Here is a 17,771-nt window from a genome sequence, read left to right as displayed (position 1 = left end):
TGCTCTGACCCAAGACTAGGAGGAGAGGAAGATGCAGAGCGAGAGAAACACTTTGACTGATACAGAAAACCAGAGCAGGCCAGAGAAAACATGCGATGCCTCCGCTGCCAGTCAGAAGAGAAAGAGATTTGTTCTTTTCTGGCCGAAGAGGTCAAATACATCAAAACCAAAACGGACAGCAGCTTCTTAAATGTCAGAGTTTGGACTCTGCAAACCACGTTCCCATGCAACGTCCAGATGAGCTGCACGGCCAGTCCGAACGCTCAGAGGTCTGCATGGACGTGGACAGATAGCGAAATGTACGTGCCTGAGTCATTGTTTCTAAGGCCTGTACTGCCTCCGCCGTGAATATATAATAACTCTACAGTTTATTGTAAATACAGCGGGAACGTCCGGCGCTACGTGTCAGCTGTTTCTTTACAGAAGGAAGTGTTGAGGATGTATTAACTCACAGCCTCTGTCCTGACTTACCCTTCATCTCACACAGCTGCAACTGAAGCTAACATTAGATGGTCATTGGTTGTGCTGCAGCTGCTAACGCTAGCATTCATTAAAAACCGTCCTCGTCGTGTTGTCGGTGTAATTGTCTTGATGATGTATGCAACATGTGATGCAGAGGCAGATAGATGGAGAACGAGAGGGAAGAAAGGGCGTTTTAGGGGTGAAGGGGGATGGAGGGAGGGTTTACCCCATCAGCTGTGTTTACTCTGGAAGCTTACTGCTGCTGTTGGCAGCTTCACGCGCGTTCTCTCTCTTTCCCTTTACTCTCCCGGTTCTCCAGATATAGCCAGCTATGTGGAGGAGCCTACAAACCAGCTTTCTCCCCAGAGGCCTCCGTCTAAGAGCAGGCTTTATCTGATACGGACGTTTGAAGTGCAGTTCCAACCCCGAGACACGAGAACTCGCCTCTGAATCTCACCCTAATGACATCCGAGCGCTTGTGAATAGAACTTCACAAAGATTACATTTAGAACAATCAAGTTTAGACACTCGGGTGGGTTAAAGGTTCCGCCAGGCAGGTTTTTTAGAACGTTACAGTGTAGAGCCTTGCCCTGTATGATGTACAGTATATCATAATAACCCACACTCTCAGAAATAAAGATGCTAACTAGAACCATAAAGGGTTCTGCTGCTTGTCTCCATACCAGAAGAACCCTTTTTGGTTCCTGGCAGAACCTTTTATGTTTCAGAGAGTTCTGCAACGTAAGGGTTTGTACCTAGAATCATCTGTGAAAGGTCTCGCCCTAGGAGAGGTTCTACAGAGAACAGTGGTTCTACTCAGAACCCTCCCTGGGGATTCCATCCAGAACCTTATCACCTTCTGAGGATGCTAGCAAGAACCCACCCAGGGGTTTCTACCGAGAACCTTTTAATATTCCATGGGTTTTATCTAGAACACACTCAAAGTGTTCTACAGAGAACCTTTTTCATTTTCCAAGGGTTTCATCCCAAACACGCCCAGTGGGTTCAACTTCAAAGAACCCTTGACAAACCAAATGTCAGCCCTTCAGGAGGAACCCTTCCTTCTAAGAGTGCAGTCGACAGTAGAACGTTAAAATGATTCACCAAACTCAGGTTTTTATCTTAAAGTGGATCATTGATCTCCGAGCAGAAACGCTCCCTGGTGTTTCACACACAGCGACGGCAGCGTCAGTGTTCTCACTAATGCACTGAACCTAATGTGATTACCAGAATACTGTGATTGGAACACAAACCACACACACACACACACACACACCGTAATCTGATTATCTCATTTTAATTACTTATTTAGATTGTTAATGTCTGCAACTGAGACGCGCAGAGGATTCAATTAGCCGGAGGTGCAGGTTTGTCATATTCAACATCTGTTCGTTTATATCCAGGTGATTATTTACATTTCAGTCCGCAGCAGCAAGACGGAAGTGACCAGTGTGTACGAAGGTTTGTTACAGGTGATAAAGGTCAGATGAGGTCGAGATAAAGTCGTGATTCGTCTGTAATGACCCTGTCACACCTTCCTCGTTTGGTCCGGACATTTTGGATAATTCCACATCTCACATTGTTGAGGTCATGAGACTAGTTCATCCATACCCAACCCTTTACTCATTGCTTGAAATTAATGTACATTGGAATTAATGTTTAAGAACTTTTGAGCGACTGTATCTCCAGACGACCTAAAACAAGACCAAGACTGTCAGGCTTTAAGATCAAGTCCAGGGCAGATGTCCTGGTTTAGATATCCAAATTTTATTACAGAAGGTTTTCTTGGTTTCCCAAATTCACTTTCTTTGAGTGAATTTCTTTCAAAGGACACAAACAAAACGGGGGATCTGCCCGTGAAATATATAGCGCTGTTCCGGGTCAAAATGCCCACAGTGTACCTTTAAAACCTGCTTGTACATGCAGAGGAATTGATCTTAACTTGATTTTAGACTCTATACCCCCCCCTCTTCCTCGCACAGCTCTTTGGAGCGGTTCATATTCCATAAATGGTTCTGTACATCCTGGAGATATTCAGACTTAATCCCATGACTCTTTGCATCCAACGTTCTGAGGTGTCTTCGAGCAAAACGCTGAATCCCTCCCAGCTGCTGCTCTGCTCTGCTCTGCCCAGACAGCGATAAAGAGTTTCCTCCTCAGGGATCCAAAAAAGTTCCACAGAAAAACCAAAGGAAGTCTCTCCAGTTACCAAACGCTGGCCCCCATCTGCCACCGCTCCCGCTATAAAAGAAGACAAACTTATCACATCCACCTGTTTCATCTCTGGAAATAATCCACAAAGCCAGCACACCTCATCTGCCCAACGAAAATAAATCAAACGCACCCAACGTACTAAATATGAAACACCACAAATCCAAAGCACAATAGTTTGGCATCCTCTGGTCATTTTAAATGAAACTTTTATTGAGACTAAAATTACTCAAATGACACAATAGCTGAAACTAACAACTAGAAGCTACTGTTGTAACGCTAATCCAGTGGCATGTGCATCACGCTTCCTCAATAAAACCCACATACAGAAAAAAAGCAGCCGAGCCTCCTGAAATAAAACCTGACGAATCTGCAGCACCTGACTGCCATCGTCCCACCGCATCTCCAAAATAATCACTCAAATCCGGCGCCTTATAACCGCGGCATTCCCCAGAGATACCCGGCAAACAATCACTCAAATTGGGAATGCCTCGGGAGACTCGGGCTCTAAAAATAACACAAATCCAGCGCACTGGATTTTTGGACAAGCTTGTCATTCCTCTGAAAATAGCAGCCCAAACCAACTGGGACCTATCTGCTGTGAGATCAGAGCTACAATTGCCGTGTGCATAAATATTATATACCAAGAGATGCGTTCACTGCCTGTTCTGTTCAGTCTGTGTGAGCCGGAGTGAAGAGAATTTGTTTTGCAGCAGAAGAATCAGAGAAAAAAAAAAAATCCAGTCCAGCAGTGATGAATGAGAAACGTCCTCATCAATCTCTGCTCTGTTTATCCTTCAGCAAACTCATCTCCTAATATTAGCTTTCCATTAGCGCTACTGTCTGTCTCCTGTCGAGCAACTGAAACCACGACTCCCAGAATTCAATGCTGAAACCTCGTTTACAATCACATTGACTGTAATCATGCAAATTGCAAAAGAATAAGTACAAGCACTGCTGCAGGGTTCATATTAGTGATGTTATTCTGTACCTGAGGACACGTGCATCATCATCCTCACGTTTGTTTATGGCGTAAAACAGTGTTTCTCAAATTTTCCAGGGACCTGCTTTTTAAAAAAGAACCATCACGACCCAATTTACAACAAGCGTTATCAATAAATCCTGGAAGAATTCACTGACGCGTGCGTACAAACGTTAAGTACTTTATAAATGAAAGATAAATCAATTTAGGTGGAGTTAACAGCTCATCTCATTGTTTTTATGTCCTCAAAATTTAAAAAAATAGTTGAAACAACTCAGCCCTAACCCAATACTCAAGCACACATTGATTTGAGTCCACTTGATAAGTTGGTCTCGAGTACAGTAACCTGAACCCGAGTTAAACAAACTCGTGCGTACTCGGATCTGGGTTTATTAGGCCTTGATCGCCTTGACTTTTCACGTCTGTTAGAGACGCACAGGTAACTTTGGTGTAAACTCATCCGAGCCACGTGGCGCAGCATAACACCAACGTTGCCTAAACTTTTAAGCGACATACTGCTGCGTGCGTCGTGTTTCTTAATTCTCAGACGTGTGGATTCTGACATCAGTCTGTGCAGAATAAATCTGAGTAAACGGACTGTCGGTGGTCAGGGACCCTGTTCCTGCTGTGATGTCCACAGAGGATTACAGGAGGTGTGTTGTAGACAGCGCAGGCTACTAAATGCATAAATAAACGTCCTTATCGCTGGCCGTCACTAGAGCACAGCGGGCATTCTTTCCATTGATACAGTATTATGTCATCACATCAGTCTATTAAAAGGTTCTCCGTTCACAAAGGCAACGTGAGGAGAACAACAGCCTGGACTGAACTCGTCTGTGTTGAACTTAAAGGTGGTGACATGATGGAGTCAGGTGTATTTTAAAGTGTAGAACAACAGTTTTCATGTATTTTCTTTTTAAATATTAAGTTTATTAGTTTATTTCTTTTGAATCGCTGCAAAATTACCTCAGCTCGTATCTTTCAACCTTAAACCTGAGACTGACTTTTTAAAAGTTAAAATGAAGTTTATTTTTATGGTGTAAATCACCGTTTTTTTCAGTAAATATCAATCTTGTCGTCTTGTCCAAACCCCTGTGGCGACACCTTGTTTGCTGCCGCTCACGTCCACCACGAGGTCGGAGGTCAGGGGTCGCCTGAGGCCTGCGGAGCCCGGAGCGTTTGAAGGACGGTCGCTCCGCTCATCGCAGCGCCCTGCTGATCCAAGAGCGAGAACCACTCGCTTTGATGCAGTCCCGTTCAAACGCCTGATTGGCCGCGGTTATTTAGAGCATCCCGATATGACGGCGAAGTCATCCGAAGCTCTCTGATTGGCCGTTGAGGTCAACGCGGGGGCCTGTGATTGGAAGCCGGGGGTATCTGAAGTGCTGGTGTGGTGTCTTTGGGTCTGATGTTCAGACAAGTTGGATGAGAGCAGTGGAAAAATAACTGCTCTATTTATAAAGGCCCATTTAACAGAAGAGGGTCATCCACGGCCCTCGCAGGAACACAGACCGTCACTCCATCATCGCCCCTGTTTACATGTCGTCACGTAAAGCAGGAACGCCATAAATCAAACACACACTCGAACACACCCGTTTCTGTTCCTAAAAAGATAATTCAACTCACAGCACTGTTTTTAAATTCCTTCATGTTGTGGAAATTTTATAAACATCGTCGTCCTTTAATATTCAGTTCCTGACAGAAGCACGTTGCATTCACCAGAGATTTTCTTTTAATGAATTATTCATCCTGTAAGACTTTGAATCTCATAATAATGACTCAGTATTTTATCTGAGTATCTGTTGAAAGTTTGGTTGCGAAGATAAGATTCTAAGTTGTATTAAAATCCCCCCTTTTTTAACATGCATAGAACTAAGTTATTATATTTATATATTCTAAGTTTAGTTTATTATTTAAAAGAAAGGATGATGAAGACCTGAACACAGAGCTTCAGTCTCTGCTGAACAGCCTCGTCCTGCATTAAGAAAGTAAGAAAATAATTGTACCAACTCAAAAAAAAATTGCTTTAATAGGAAATTTCACTTTATTATAATCCACACAAAGAGTGTGTGATTGCTAGAAAATTTAAAAAATACATAATGCAGGCAGAGAATTGTATGAAAAGTTCCTAAAAGTTCCAGCTACTGGCAGACTAAATATTTGTATATGGACAGATAAGCTGACCTTTAATGCAGCATCACATTAATAACAGTTTAAAAGTTGTTGTACTTAAATGAATCACACACTGAACTACATGCACATGAGATGTAACAGCACCACCGTGTGGACAGTTTCTGAACAGCTTCTTTGTGTTGTCAGTAATGTGATGCTGTAGATTTTATCTGACAGCAGTTTATCATTTATTTTGGTCTATTTATGCAGTCATCTGTTCTTATTACACTCCTTATTACTTCCTTATGAGGCTTCTTGCTAAATAGGCACAAACAAGCTGTTTCATGTCTGTCAGATTATTAATTTTTCACTGATTTCTCTTTTGTTGTGACGTGTGCAGATGTAAGAACACACACAAACTTCCACATTTACAGGACAATAAGGAACAAGTTCAGGGTAGTAAAACTGAAAGAATAGAGCTGACGGAGGATGTAAAACTACAATATAGACCAGAACGTGACTCACAGCGACGGATGGCAGCAAATCTGATTGTCAGAGAGAAGAAGCCTCCGTCCTGAATAACGGTTCCTCTCGTGCACGAATCGGTTCATGGAGATTGATTGCAGTTCTGTTGATTCCAGTAAAGAAACAAAAATAAAATGTGTTTTTAAAAGTACTTTGGAGAATGAGTTCCCCGTAGATAAAAACCTACTGGTCAAGGTATATTGAAAAATTAGTTAATACAGTTTAATTTAATACAGATTTTAAAAAATGAGGAAGAAAGAAACAAAAGAAAAAAGCCTGCGAAAAATGTTGCACTATTTGCTAGGAAGGTAAAAACTTTTTAAAAAAGAAAAAAAAACATTGCACTGTTTGCTAATCAGCTAAAAAGTTAATGAAAACATTTCATTGTTTGTCAGCTACCTAAAATTAAATAAAATGCAAAAGTTTTTGCATAAAATCTGACAGAATGTTACATCGCTAAAATAAACAGCTAGCTAAAAAGTTAGTTAGCCGAGCGGAGGCTCCTCATGATGGTTTGGCAGAGAAGCTTTCATTTCTCCTCTGAGAAAAAAAACCTGAGAGAAAGAATGATAAAAATTGGATTGAACTGGTCCTTTAACTTTGTTTGAGGAATCAATCTGACTTAAAAATCTGTCTGTTTTAAAAGATAAACCTCCTCAAGTTAAAGTATTGAATCACTGTTTAATTAGCTTTGGTGCAACAGCTAAAGTCAGGTTTAAAAAAAAGGTTTAAATGCAATCTTAATTTTAAGACGGTTTTAAAAAATGGTGCAACATATTTTAAAGTTAAATTATTAGATAATCAAGCTTTAAATGAATCCTGTTGTGTTGAATGCAGGTGAATGTAATATACTGCAGTGAAGGGCTTAAAATTATTTACACATGACGGTGAAGAAAATGTAGAAATGCTTGGTATGACAAGTTTTGAAGACAGGAAGGGGGCCAAAGGGGTGTTGTGGACAAATGACAAAAAGCAGCCAGAGCTCTGATTGGCTCAGAGATCAGAGTGTCTGATTATGGGAAACCACAACAACAGCTACAGACGCTCAGGAGAAAACGACAGCAGGCCACCTATTTATACATGTAGGTGACACACGTATTACATCATAGTTATGTAAAATGACACCAAAGTCAGATTGTGCCGCGGTCATGAAGTCGTTATGAACTACTATGAACAATATACATTATTTAAATGAATAGCACCTAATGAGTCAGTGCACTTCTGATATTTTACATTATGATTTATTTTAATCAGTAATGTACATCTTTCAGAATTGTTCATGATTGCCACGTTCCAGCCACGTTCCATCCACCTCCATGCCACGTTCCAGCCACGTTCCTGCCACGTTCCTGCCACGTTCCAGCCACGTTCCATCCACCTCCCTGCCACGTTCCTGCCACCTCCCTGCCACGTTCCTGCCACGTTCCAGCCACCTCCTTTACACCTTTACATGTCTAAGAGACTTAGCATGCTAGCAGTATTCATTTTTTTTCTTTTCTTTTTTAGCACATGGCTTTGCGAAGAACGTTTGTGCAGAAACCCGTGCACCTTATTTTAGCCGGTTCTAAACTCATTGCTGTCGTATGAAACTGATAAAATACTTATTTGTGAATCAGATTTCTATCAGGGTTGGGGTTAGTTTCATGATGTAAATGGAAAATGGCAGAGGCGGGACCAAGTCATTATTTTGCAAGATTTTGAAGTCTTTGCGCTCAAGTCCCAAGTCTTAAACTTTGACCTTCCCCGTCTGAAATGCTCTGTTTTAGCTCCCGTCTTCTTAAAACCCCAAGCTCACTCCAAATTCTGCTCCAAACTGGCTGTGCGTAATGCAGATGTGTTACACAGTGATGTCACTAAGTGAAGGTACAAAGGCGGGAGGCGCTTCGGGCAGCGGGAGGAGTGTTTCCTGTAGGAGTGAGTTACTCCCTTCGGCGTGACCTTTGTGACTTTGCAGGCCTGTTACATGCATGAAACACAATATAACATATTATAGAAAAGAAAAAAATCAGCATGATAAAGTCACTTTAAAGTCTAAACAAAAATGTGATTATTCTACGTCTGTTTTGGGGTTAATTTGTATTTTAATGATCTTTAACTGGAGGTTAAAGTCTCTGTTTCTCTAAATATGACTTTAGATTTGCTGTTTTGTTCTTTGACATTGAAAGTAGGGCCTCTTGGATCACTTCCTCGAGAAACCAAAAACACGTTTATCTGTCTCAAACACACACACACACACACACACACGAAGGATGTGATCTGCACTCTGACAGGAAATAACCTTGATAATGGAAAGCGGCTGCTCTTCCTTTCAGCTGAACAGTGATGAGGGTGATGATGAAGATGGCTGCTGTCTCCGCCGTCACTGCGCTCCTGCTCTGCTGCTCTGCCTTTGTACCCACAGGTACCGTTTCAGTTAAACCATTTCATTCCTTCGTTCACGTGAAGTTGTAAGATGTCAAATTAAAATGAGCCAGGAGGAACTTTATGGGTTCAACATTTCTTGCACCCTTTTTGTGCTGATTGTTAACATTTATTTTCAGATGATTTTTTTTTAAAGTAAAATCTCTTATCAGCAACAGACGAAAAAAATCATGGTTGAACTCTGACAAACTGAATAATTCTTTACTCTATTTTCAAATGTTTGTACATTGTCCTTCATGATTTCTAGTTCTGTAATTCTGAATATTTGTTCTGTTACAGATCATTCAGTGTGCTGCGAAAATCAGTTTTATACAAGTATATCACTGAAAAGTACACTGTAAAATTTAACGTTTTAAGTATTTTAAAGTTCTTGATTTCTCCCAAACTTTTTGACTTTTTTTATATTTGTAGACCTTGATCGTTCCTTAACTTGTTGATGTTTTCTGTATTTTAAAGTCCTTGATTTCTCCCAAACATGTCGACGTTTTCAGTATTTAAAAACCTTGATCTCTCCCTAATTTATTGTCTTTTTTGGTACTTGAAAACCCTGATCTCTCCCTAACTTGTTGAATCTTTTTGGTACTTGAAAACCTTGATCTCTCCCTAACTTTCTGACTTTTTTTTTTGTATTTGTAGACCTTGATCTTTCCCTAACTTGTTGAAGTTTTCTGTATGTTAAAGTCCTTGATTTCTCCCAAACATGTCGATGTTTTTAGTACTTACGAACCTCCATCTCTTCCTAACTTGTTGAATCTTTTTAGTACTTAATAACCTTGATCTTTCCCTAACTTGATGACTTTTTTGGTACTTAAAAACCCCTAATGTGTTGGCTTTTTCAGTATTTGAAGACTTTGATCTTTTCCCAACTTATCGACTTTCTAGGTATTTAAAAACCTTGATCTCTTCCTAACTTGGCACAAGCCCTTTTCTAAATCCATGAAGTTTGTGTGTGTGTGTGTGTGTGTGTGTGTGTGTGTGTGTGTGTGTGTGTGTGTGTGCGTGTGACTGAATTTGTTGGTATAAATATCTTTTCTCTATTTAATTCAATTTAACTTTGTCGAAGAGGTGCGTTTGTGATTGCGGGTGACTGCGAGTTGAAACCAAAAATATGTCAAAGTTAGAAGGAGGAAATCATCAAGGAGTTTGTTACCTGCAGCAGAAACGCACTGCTGATGTGGTAACGCTGGTCTCTAATGAGGTTACACAGAACTGAACAGGAAGCATCTCCTGAAATAGAAAGAAAGAACAATACATGATATACCAGAGATGAAATTACAGAAATGCAGCTCATATTAGACATATTTCAGAGGGATAAAATAAACTGAGGTAGAAAATGATTCCAAGTTCTTTTAAAAAAAAAATTAAACTCTTTCAGTCTCTTAAATGTAAAAAAAAAAAAGGTCAAATATGTGATGAATTAATAAAATTTTTGGCAACACTTTATTTGAAATGCTGTGCATAAGACAGACATTACACTGTCATGACCTTTCTTAAAATTTAGGAAGTCTTTAGGTCGTTATTAAGTGATCAGTTATGTCATTTTTATTTCAAAGTTGACAGCTAGCTAATTAGGCAGCTAGCTCCATTGCTAACTAGCTAATGCCAGCTATAACAGTAGACAGCGGGTTAGCCTGCTTTAGCAACAAGAAAGCTATGCTAACTGCTGTCTGTCTCGTCTACTGTGCTCAGATGAGTCTCATAACATTTAATGACACTTTTATGACCAGTCCAAGTGGTACCACTTCAGTTGAAGTGCAGGAAATTATCCATGACATCATTATAAAAGGAACTGACAGTGTAATAAAACATAATGACATCTTTATGACAAGTCCAAAATGCACCACGTTACTTGAGATCAAGGAAAATATTCACGATGCACTTATGACAGTCGTACGACAGCCAGCGTCAAAACCAACCACATCTGACAGTTTAAAGAAACGTAAAAACATAACAAGAAGTTTGATAATGTCAAGCTGTCGTAACAAATTAGACATAAAGACATTTTTGTATCGGTTGGCGTCAAGTTGTCAACTTCAAACAACATCGACTCGGGATTAGAAAATGACATAATTCACCAAATGACAACATAAACATTCATAAAGACTCAAGTGTCATGATGATCATGACGGTGTAATGACAGTCTTATGCTCACCCCTTCAAATAAAGTATGACCTTTTCTTTTCTTTTTTTTTAAATCAATGTCAGTGCAAACTGCAGCTGTTTTTTATCTATTTCTTATCCTTGAGTACAAAATGATTTAATGCAGTGATTCATTTTAGGTTTTAATCTCGAGATAACTTTAGGTATTTTTGTTGAACACTTTGTCTGATATTTAAATGTCAAAGTTGATGTTTGGCCGGTTGAACTGGTTGCAGCCTGGAAGGTGTGAAGATGTGAAGCCTCACATCCGTCTGCTGCTTCCTGTAATATGTACTGCGGTTATAATAACCAAAAGAGCCTTCATTAATGAAGTATTAAACTCGAGCACAGAGCGGATTAAAGCCGCAATCTTGACTTATTACCTTTATCTCAAGATAATAAATAATGTTAAATAATATTTCCAGGTCTTAAGTCAAGACGTTCAAGTCATGGTTATATGTGATGTCTTCAGTTAGAGATGAAATGGGTTTAAACATCTAAAGTGATGGTGCATGCTGGGTAATAGAAGTGCTCTTTCCACTTCAACTTTTAGATGTCATGCGTTGCATCATTTAACTGTCACATTTGGAAAAAAAATGCAACGATATCTGACTTTTCTGTTTTGGCTTTTGATGAATTCAGTTGCCAGGTCTGACAGACCTCACAATATTCACATCAGGTTTCCATCTCAAACGTCTGTGGTCAGGTTTACTAAAAATAAAAACACTTTTGGTTGAGTCTTTCGAAGGTGGTGGTTTTCGTTAAATATAAATAAAGTAATGAGATCATCTCACTGTTGACTTTTGGAGTCTACAGTATGAAAACTTTCATCTGACCCTGACCCTCCTGATAAACATGTTCATCTTGATTTATAGTTGCTTTTCGTTTTTGTCGATGTTGACGTGCAGTTTATTCAACAGATCTGCAGGGAGGATGGATTGCATTGTTGCACAAACATGTCCTGCTAAACTAGCACATCTTTTTTTTTTTTTTTTAGATCTCTGAAGTGTGAAGTCGCCAGCTGACCTCATTTTTGTTGCAGCTAGTGACTCAAATTTAGGTTCCACAGAAGGCCTTAAAGCACTAATACGTCTTTTATCACCATATGGAAAAATACTAACGTTCCACTTGGTGACTCATAACCATTAATATCCTGTTTGGTTAACTTCACAGAGAATGAAACCACGAAAAAGAAATTACTCACTGTGATTGATTTTTCTGCACCTTATTACAGAACATGTAAGTGCTGCTTGAGAAATGTTCAGTGCATGAAAATGAGATTTTGCACATGAGGGCTGGATGTGAAGACGGATTCATACGTGATGTGTTTTGCCGTGTGCGGCTTCTCTGCAGACTGCGGTCTGAACAGAGACAACAGGATATAAAAACGCACATCTTCTGTCTGCAGCGCGACGAGACCAAATCGTCTGTGCAGGACGGCTGCAGGGTTTCATGTCATGGGCTCTCGTCAGTTTCAGGTTACGCTGAGCGCGCAGGGAAAGGAGTGGGAGTACAGGCAGCTTCAAAAAAGATTTTTTAGAAAATGTGGCTGAATACTTGTGAAAAAGGAAATCAGACATAATCAGACAAAATTTATTGGCACTTTTTCCCATGAATTTCTGAGAACATGAGGGAGCTGCTGCTTTTGTTTTTGAACAGAGGCAGCAGGAGGTGGGGTGGCGTTGGTTGGCAGTGGCACTGAGGGTGCACTTTCTATGCAGGAAAAAAAAAACTGATGCTGACACAAGCCTTTCTGATGGAAATCTGGCTCCTGAACACTCAGAATTTTCAAGAAGCGTCCTCTGTTTGCAGTTCAGAACGGTCGAAGCTGGTGTTTGTTGTTACGTTGGTTCCCACGAGGTCTCTCTGACTCCGCTTCATGCCCAAATAATCTGGTTTGATCTCAAAAGTAGAATCTCATGTTTCATTCATCACCAGCGTCTTTGTTGTCACGTGTTAGGATGTGATAAACGCTACAGCCACTAGGGGTCACTAATGAGCTTTATGCATTTGAAAACCAACAAATATCAGCAGCGGATTTCACTGTACCATCTGATTCTCCTTTTTTTTTCTTTTGTTTCTGGTCCATAGATGCTCAGGATGGTTGCACCATCCTTGTTGCAACAGGAGAGAGCGCTGTTGTGCCGCTGACATACACACTGAAAAACACACAGCGGCTGCAATGGAAGCACGGCGATAATAAAATCCTCGATCGCATCAGCCACGAAAACTTTGTCACAGGAAAGAAGGATGATATTGATGACAAAGGATCCCTGAAGCTGACTAAAGTGGATAAAACCAAAGAGGGAAAGTACACCGTCGAGGTTTTTGAAGGTGGAAAGTCGAAACACACACAAAGCACAACATTATGTACAATGGGTGGGTAACAAGAAATTGTGTGTAGATTTCATGCATGTCTTGATCTGTTGTACAATGCATGAACAATGATCAAATCAAATCGACTTTACTCAGATGCCGTCTCGCAGCCTAAAGTGAAGGTTGTCTGCTCTTCACCCTCACCACCCTCCAGCGTCATATTCACCTGCGGTGTTACGGTGAGAACATATTGAATGTAAAAAAAAAATTATTTACAAAGCAGCGCAGGGCCAAGTTGTAGCCAAGCTCTCCAGCTGCACAGAAACTTCACACAACAAGGAAAAACTTCTTATTCTCTCTCTTTTTTTTTTTACCCAGCAACCCAATGGTGTCGAGTTTGAATGGTTTCACAATAACGTATTAATGGAGAAGGAGAAAGGCGCGACTCTGATGGTCAAAGACGAGGATAAGAGGTGGAAACAGCTGGAAACAGACACCTTCAGCTGCAACGTTTCCAACAGAGTCAGCGTTAAGACCAGCCCACCGGTGACACAAACCTGCATCAAAACCAGTGAGTATCATCTTCGTCTTCGTCTTCATCAACATGGACTCCACACAGAAGAATACAACGCTTATTCTGCATTTCTTCTCCTCCTCTTTCCTTCCTAAGAGTCTTTTTTACCTGAAAAAATTGCGGGGATTAACACCTGGATTATCATCGGCAGCGGAGGAGGTTTGTTTTCCTACGTAGCTCCACACGACGCTCATACATCTTTTATCTCTCCTTAAGTAGAAATGTTATTTGTTTTGAATTATTAGGAAGTTGAAGCAGCTCAGACACTGTTTTATTGTCTTAAATTATCATTTTTATCCGTTATCAGGTGTTGTTGTTGTGCTGATGATCATCGTTATTATTTGCTGCTGTCGGAACCGACGGAAAAGACGCATGCGACTGAAGGGTGAGGGTTTTTTTCTTGTTTTTTTTTTTTTAATAATTGCAGTAAAATGTTAACGTCATTCATGCGCTGAATTTTTGTGCGTCTTTTCCCAACAGACGAGGAGGAGCTTCGTTTGGGTTGGTCCAATCCCAACCAACAGCAGCAGCAGCAGCAGCAGCAGCATCATCACCACCAACACGGCCATCCTGCAGATCAACACCATCATCATCATCACCATCACCAGCAGCAGCCGGCCGGCCACACCGGGCCTCGCCAGCATCGCTCCAAACAGCAACGCAACCAGCAGCAGCAGCAGCAGCGTCCCAGAGCGCCAGACGTCCCCAACGGCCACCCTCAGCCCAGTCCCAGAAGACCCGCGCAGGTGAGACGTTTACTGGCAGGCTGTTATTGGAGCGCAGATCAAAAAGGGGCGGGACTTATGCTTGATGAATTCTGTTGTGAAGTCATCAGTAGTATTTAGAGAAAACTGTTCCAACTGACCCGACTCTTCTTCGCCCCTCAGGCCCCCAAACCAGTGGATAACGGTGATGACGAGCAGCCGCCTCCTCTTCCTCAGCCCAGGAAGAAAACTCCCAGAACACCCAGAGAGTGACGCCATGTGAGTGCTGGAGCTCCGACGACGTAATCAACCCTCTTCTTCTTTTTTTTTTTTTTTTGACTTCTCCTGCTCTTTTCCTTTTCTTCACTTTTATTTTTCTTCCCTCCTCCTCCGTGTTTCTGTTTCACCGAAGACGAGTTTATCCAAACTGATCCAGGAGGAGCAGAGACGCTTCACTCCTCCAGACTTTGGTGTTAAACACCTCGACACCCTTCAGGATGTGAGGGGAAAAAAAAAAGTTTCTGAACAAACTAACAGGTTTTCAAGTGATTTATGTGCTGAAGCTGAACTCAAACTATGAATTTTCACGAGCGTAAGCAAACTATAAAAACTATACCAAACTATTATCTCCTTATTTCAACTGAATTAATTTAATATATGTTGTTTTTCAGTGTCTGTGAGATTTTGTTCTGCTCTCCTCAGGTCAGCGTCTGTTTCTCTCAGGGATCATTTGTACATGTACAGACAATATGAGCGCCTTTTTGTACCTAAAAAATAATAATAATAACAATAATGTACACGTTCTTCTAAATGACTGTGTGATGATGAGCAAGGTTCGACTAAATCCAGCAGCCAACGCTGGGCGCTGTTTCATTATCACAGAGTAAATACAACATACCATGAACTTTTCTTTAGTTTTTATTTTACTGAAATACAACACAGCGTGAACTTCCTCCTTCGCTTTCTTGCAGAGACGAGTAGGTCGGTACTGTAACAAAAGAACTGCTGTTCTGGGGACCGATTTGAGCGGGAAAAAATGCTAATTCATGCATGTTGTTCCTGCTATTTGGTCGATGGCGCAGCCACATGCAAATTTGGGTTTTTGCTTTAGACGTAGCTCCCCTGGGTTTGTGCAACTCTGCCCTAATTCATGGACACAAGCTGCAATTCATTCCTACTTTTTTTGGGGGGTTAACTTGTGCGCAGGAGATGCAACCTGTCCCCGTGTTTTGGGCGCACAAGTCGTTCCCATGTTTTTGGTTAAAGGGGCAGAAGATTCAGTGGAACTACAGAAATGAATGGAAACTTTAAGAATATAAATATATTCCCTGACTTAATTGCAAACGATGACATCAGTATTTGTTTGGGAAACCGCCCCCACATGACGATATTTTAACTCAAACACATCGTATTATTTGTGGCACGTCAGTAGTTTTATTCTGAATCTGAAGACATTTTTTCCAGACGTGGGAGTTCACTGCGTCTCGAACCTGATGACAAATATTCTTTGTTTTGTTTTTATTTTTCGATGATTTTATTTTTTTACTCGACAGTTTCTTTCCAGACAGGTTGCAAAAAAAAACAGAACCTCATTTGAGATGTTTTCATTGTACATTTTATAAAAAAGTCAAACTACTGTGTGTACATTTGTGTGCAGCTATTTGTGATCGATTTTATGTGTTTGCATTGTTAGTGAATGAATAAAAGACATGTTTCTTTACCTGACGAATGATGTGTCACATTAACTGTTTATATACGTAAAAATAAATACGAGGAATCATCAGTTCTGTGCTGTCAGTCACTGAAGGTGTCAGTTATCAGAAACAGTGTCAATAACGAATGTTTCCTGGTGAAACAACAGCAGCAACATGACCGCTTCAGATTGCGTCATTTTCACTTGTGCAGCTCAGTCTGTGAGTGTGTGTGTGTGTGTGTGTGTGTGTGTGTGTGTGTGTGTGTGTGTGTGTGTGTGTGTGTGTGTGTGTGTGTGTGTGTGTGTGAGTCATATATCCTGTGTGACTTTTAGCTGAAAATGTTTGTGGTTTGGAGTGTGTTAGCTGTGCACACTGCTGAGTGCAAGATGGTTATCTGGTGTGTGTGTGTGTGTGTGTGTGTGTGTGTGTGTGTGTGTGTGTGTGTGTGTGTGTGTGTGTGTGTGTGTGTGTGTCAGAGGTTTTCCTGTATACATGCAGCTTTAAGGGAACAGAAGATTTGAAACGATCTACTTTTATTTCATCTATTTAAGTGTTCACATTTTTCATGATAATAAATATATGAAGTACCAGATTATGTGATGGAATTATGGCAGTAAGATATATTTATTTTAAAACAATTCTATAATATTATATTACTATAATAAGCATTTTAAAAAAAGACAATATCCCTTACTGCTTTAAGTTCAGTCTGAGATATAAAATTTTCCTGCAGAGTTTAAGGCAGGAAAGAAAACGTGATTTGAGCTCCTGCACATGAATAAATCACATAAATCATTCACTGTTTGTTCTGCAGATGTTTCAAAAGAATATAATCTGTTAAAGAGATATTTTTGGAAAGATAATATAACATGGGAAACAGCTCATTTTACCCCTGAGTCCAATATGATTGTTCCAGAATATTTTATTGTCATGTTTCTTGACTTGTAGTCAGTGGGCTGTTTGTTTTGTTTGGTTCACTCACAATTATTGTATTTTTAAAATAATAATTCTTCAATAATACGTCAGAAAAGTCTGTGATAGAATACTGTCTTCAGTGTGATATTAAAAAATAAAATAAAGACTTGAAAAAATGTATTTTACTGAATAATAAACCTGATGTGTGCAGCATTTTTTTTGTTCTAATGAAATAAAATAAAAGCAGCCTTGATCTCAACACATGCAAAACATTGGCATGGTGATCTGCTGCTTGCAGAACTTCACTTTCTGTCTTTACTCATTTTGTTTTTTTCAGACCACACATGCACCAAAACGGCAAATTCCTAAAGTGTGAAAATCTACTCAGCAATAAATTTAAATAAACGATAAAAGCTAAATCTGTCCAGCATTTCGACAGGAACAAAAGCAAACCCGGTCTTTCTGCCGGGGCCCCGGGTCAGATCAGCTGAAATGTATTCTGTGTTAAAATATGCAGATACGGTGTAAAACTTTTTTCCATACAGTGCATATGATTATCACCTTCACACTGATGCACATCGTCGGTGCAGTTCAGAGAGTTTGGTTCCTGTTTTTGTCATGTTGTTTATTTCACTGTGGTTTATTATTTTATTTAGATATTTATCTGCCTGATTTATTGATCTAGATCTTTATAATTAGTTAAAAATGTGGTTTAT

General features: G+C 40.2%; 1 protein-coding gene across 1 annotated transcript; it reads left to right on the top strand.

The window, feature by feature from the left end:
• Positions 1–8,614: 8,614 nt before the first annotated feature.
• Positions 8,615–15,208, top strand: cd2 (CD2 molecule). The gene is made up of 8 exons (XM_084713245.1): positions 8,615–8,693; positions 12,944–13,186; positions 13,325–13,407; positions 13,547–13,739; positions 13,839–13,901; positions 14,050–14,127; positions 14,223–14,488; positions 14,630–15,208. Exons 1-8 carry the CDS (start codon positions 8,615–8,617, stop codon positions 14,717–14,719), a joined length of 1,095 nt encoding a protein of 364 aa, XP_084569371.1. The 3' UTR covers positions 14,720–15,208.
• Positions 15,209–17,771: the final 2,563 nt, after the last annotated feature.

Source organism: Lutjanus erythropterus, chromosome 24 (assembly GCF_056507025.1).
Source record: "Lutjanus erythropterus isolate fLutEry1 chromosome 24, fLutEry1.hap2, whole genome shotgun sequence".
Taxonomy (NCBI): Eukaryota; Metazoa; Chordata; class Actinopteri; order Lutjaniformes; family Lutjanidae; genus Lutjanus; species Lutjanus erythropterus.
The sequence above is the reverse complement of the archived record's forward strand: the minus strand, read 5'-3'. Positions and strand labels throughout refer to the sequence as shown.

Bases quoted from the DNA above. Each gene is read 5' to 3' on its own strand.
- cd2 (XM_084713245.1), top strand. From the start codon at position 8,615: ATGAGGGTGATGATGAAGATGGCTGCTGTCTCCGCCGTCACTGCGCTC. The intron at 8,694-12,943 runs GTACCGTTTCAG...TCTGGTCCATAG, and splicing joins CTCTGCCTTTGTACCCACAG to ATGCTCAGGATGGTTGCACC. The intron at 13,902-14,049 runs GTTTGTTTTCCT...ATCCGTTATCAG, and splicing joins TATCATCGGCAGCGGAGGAG to GTGTTGTTGTTGTGCTGATG.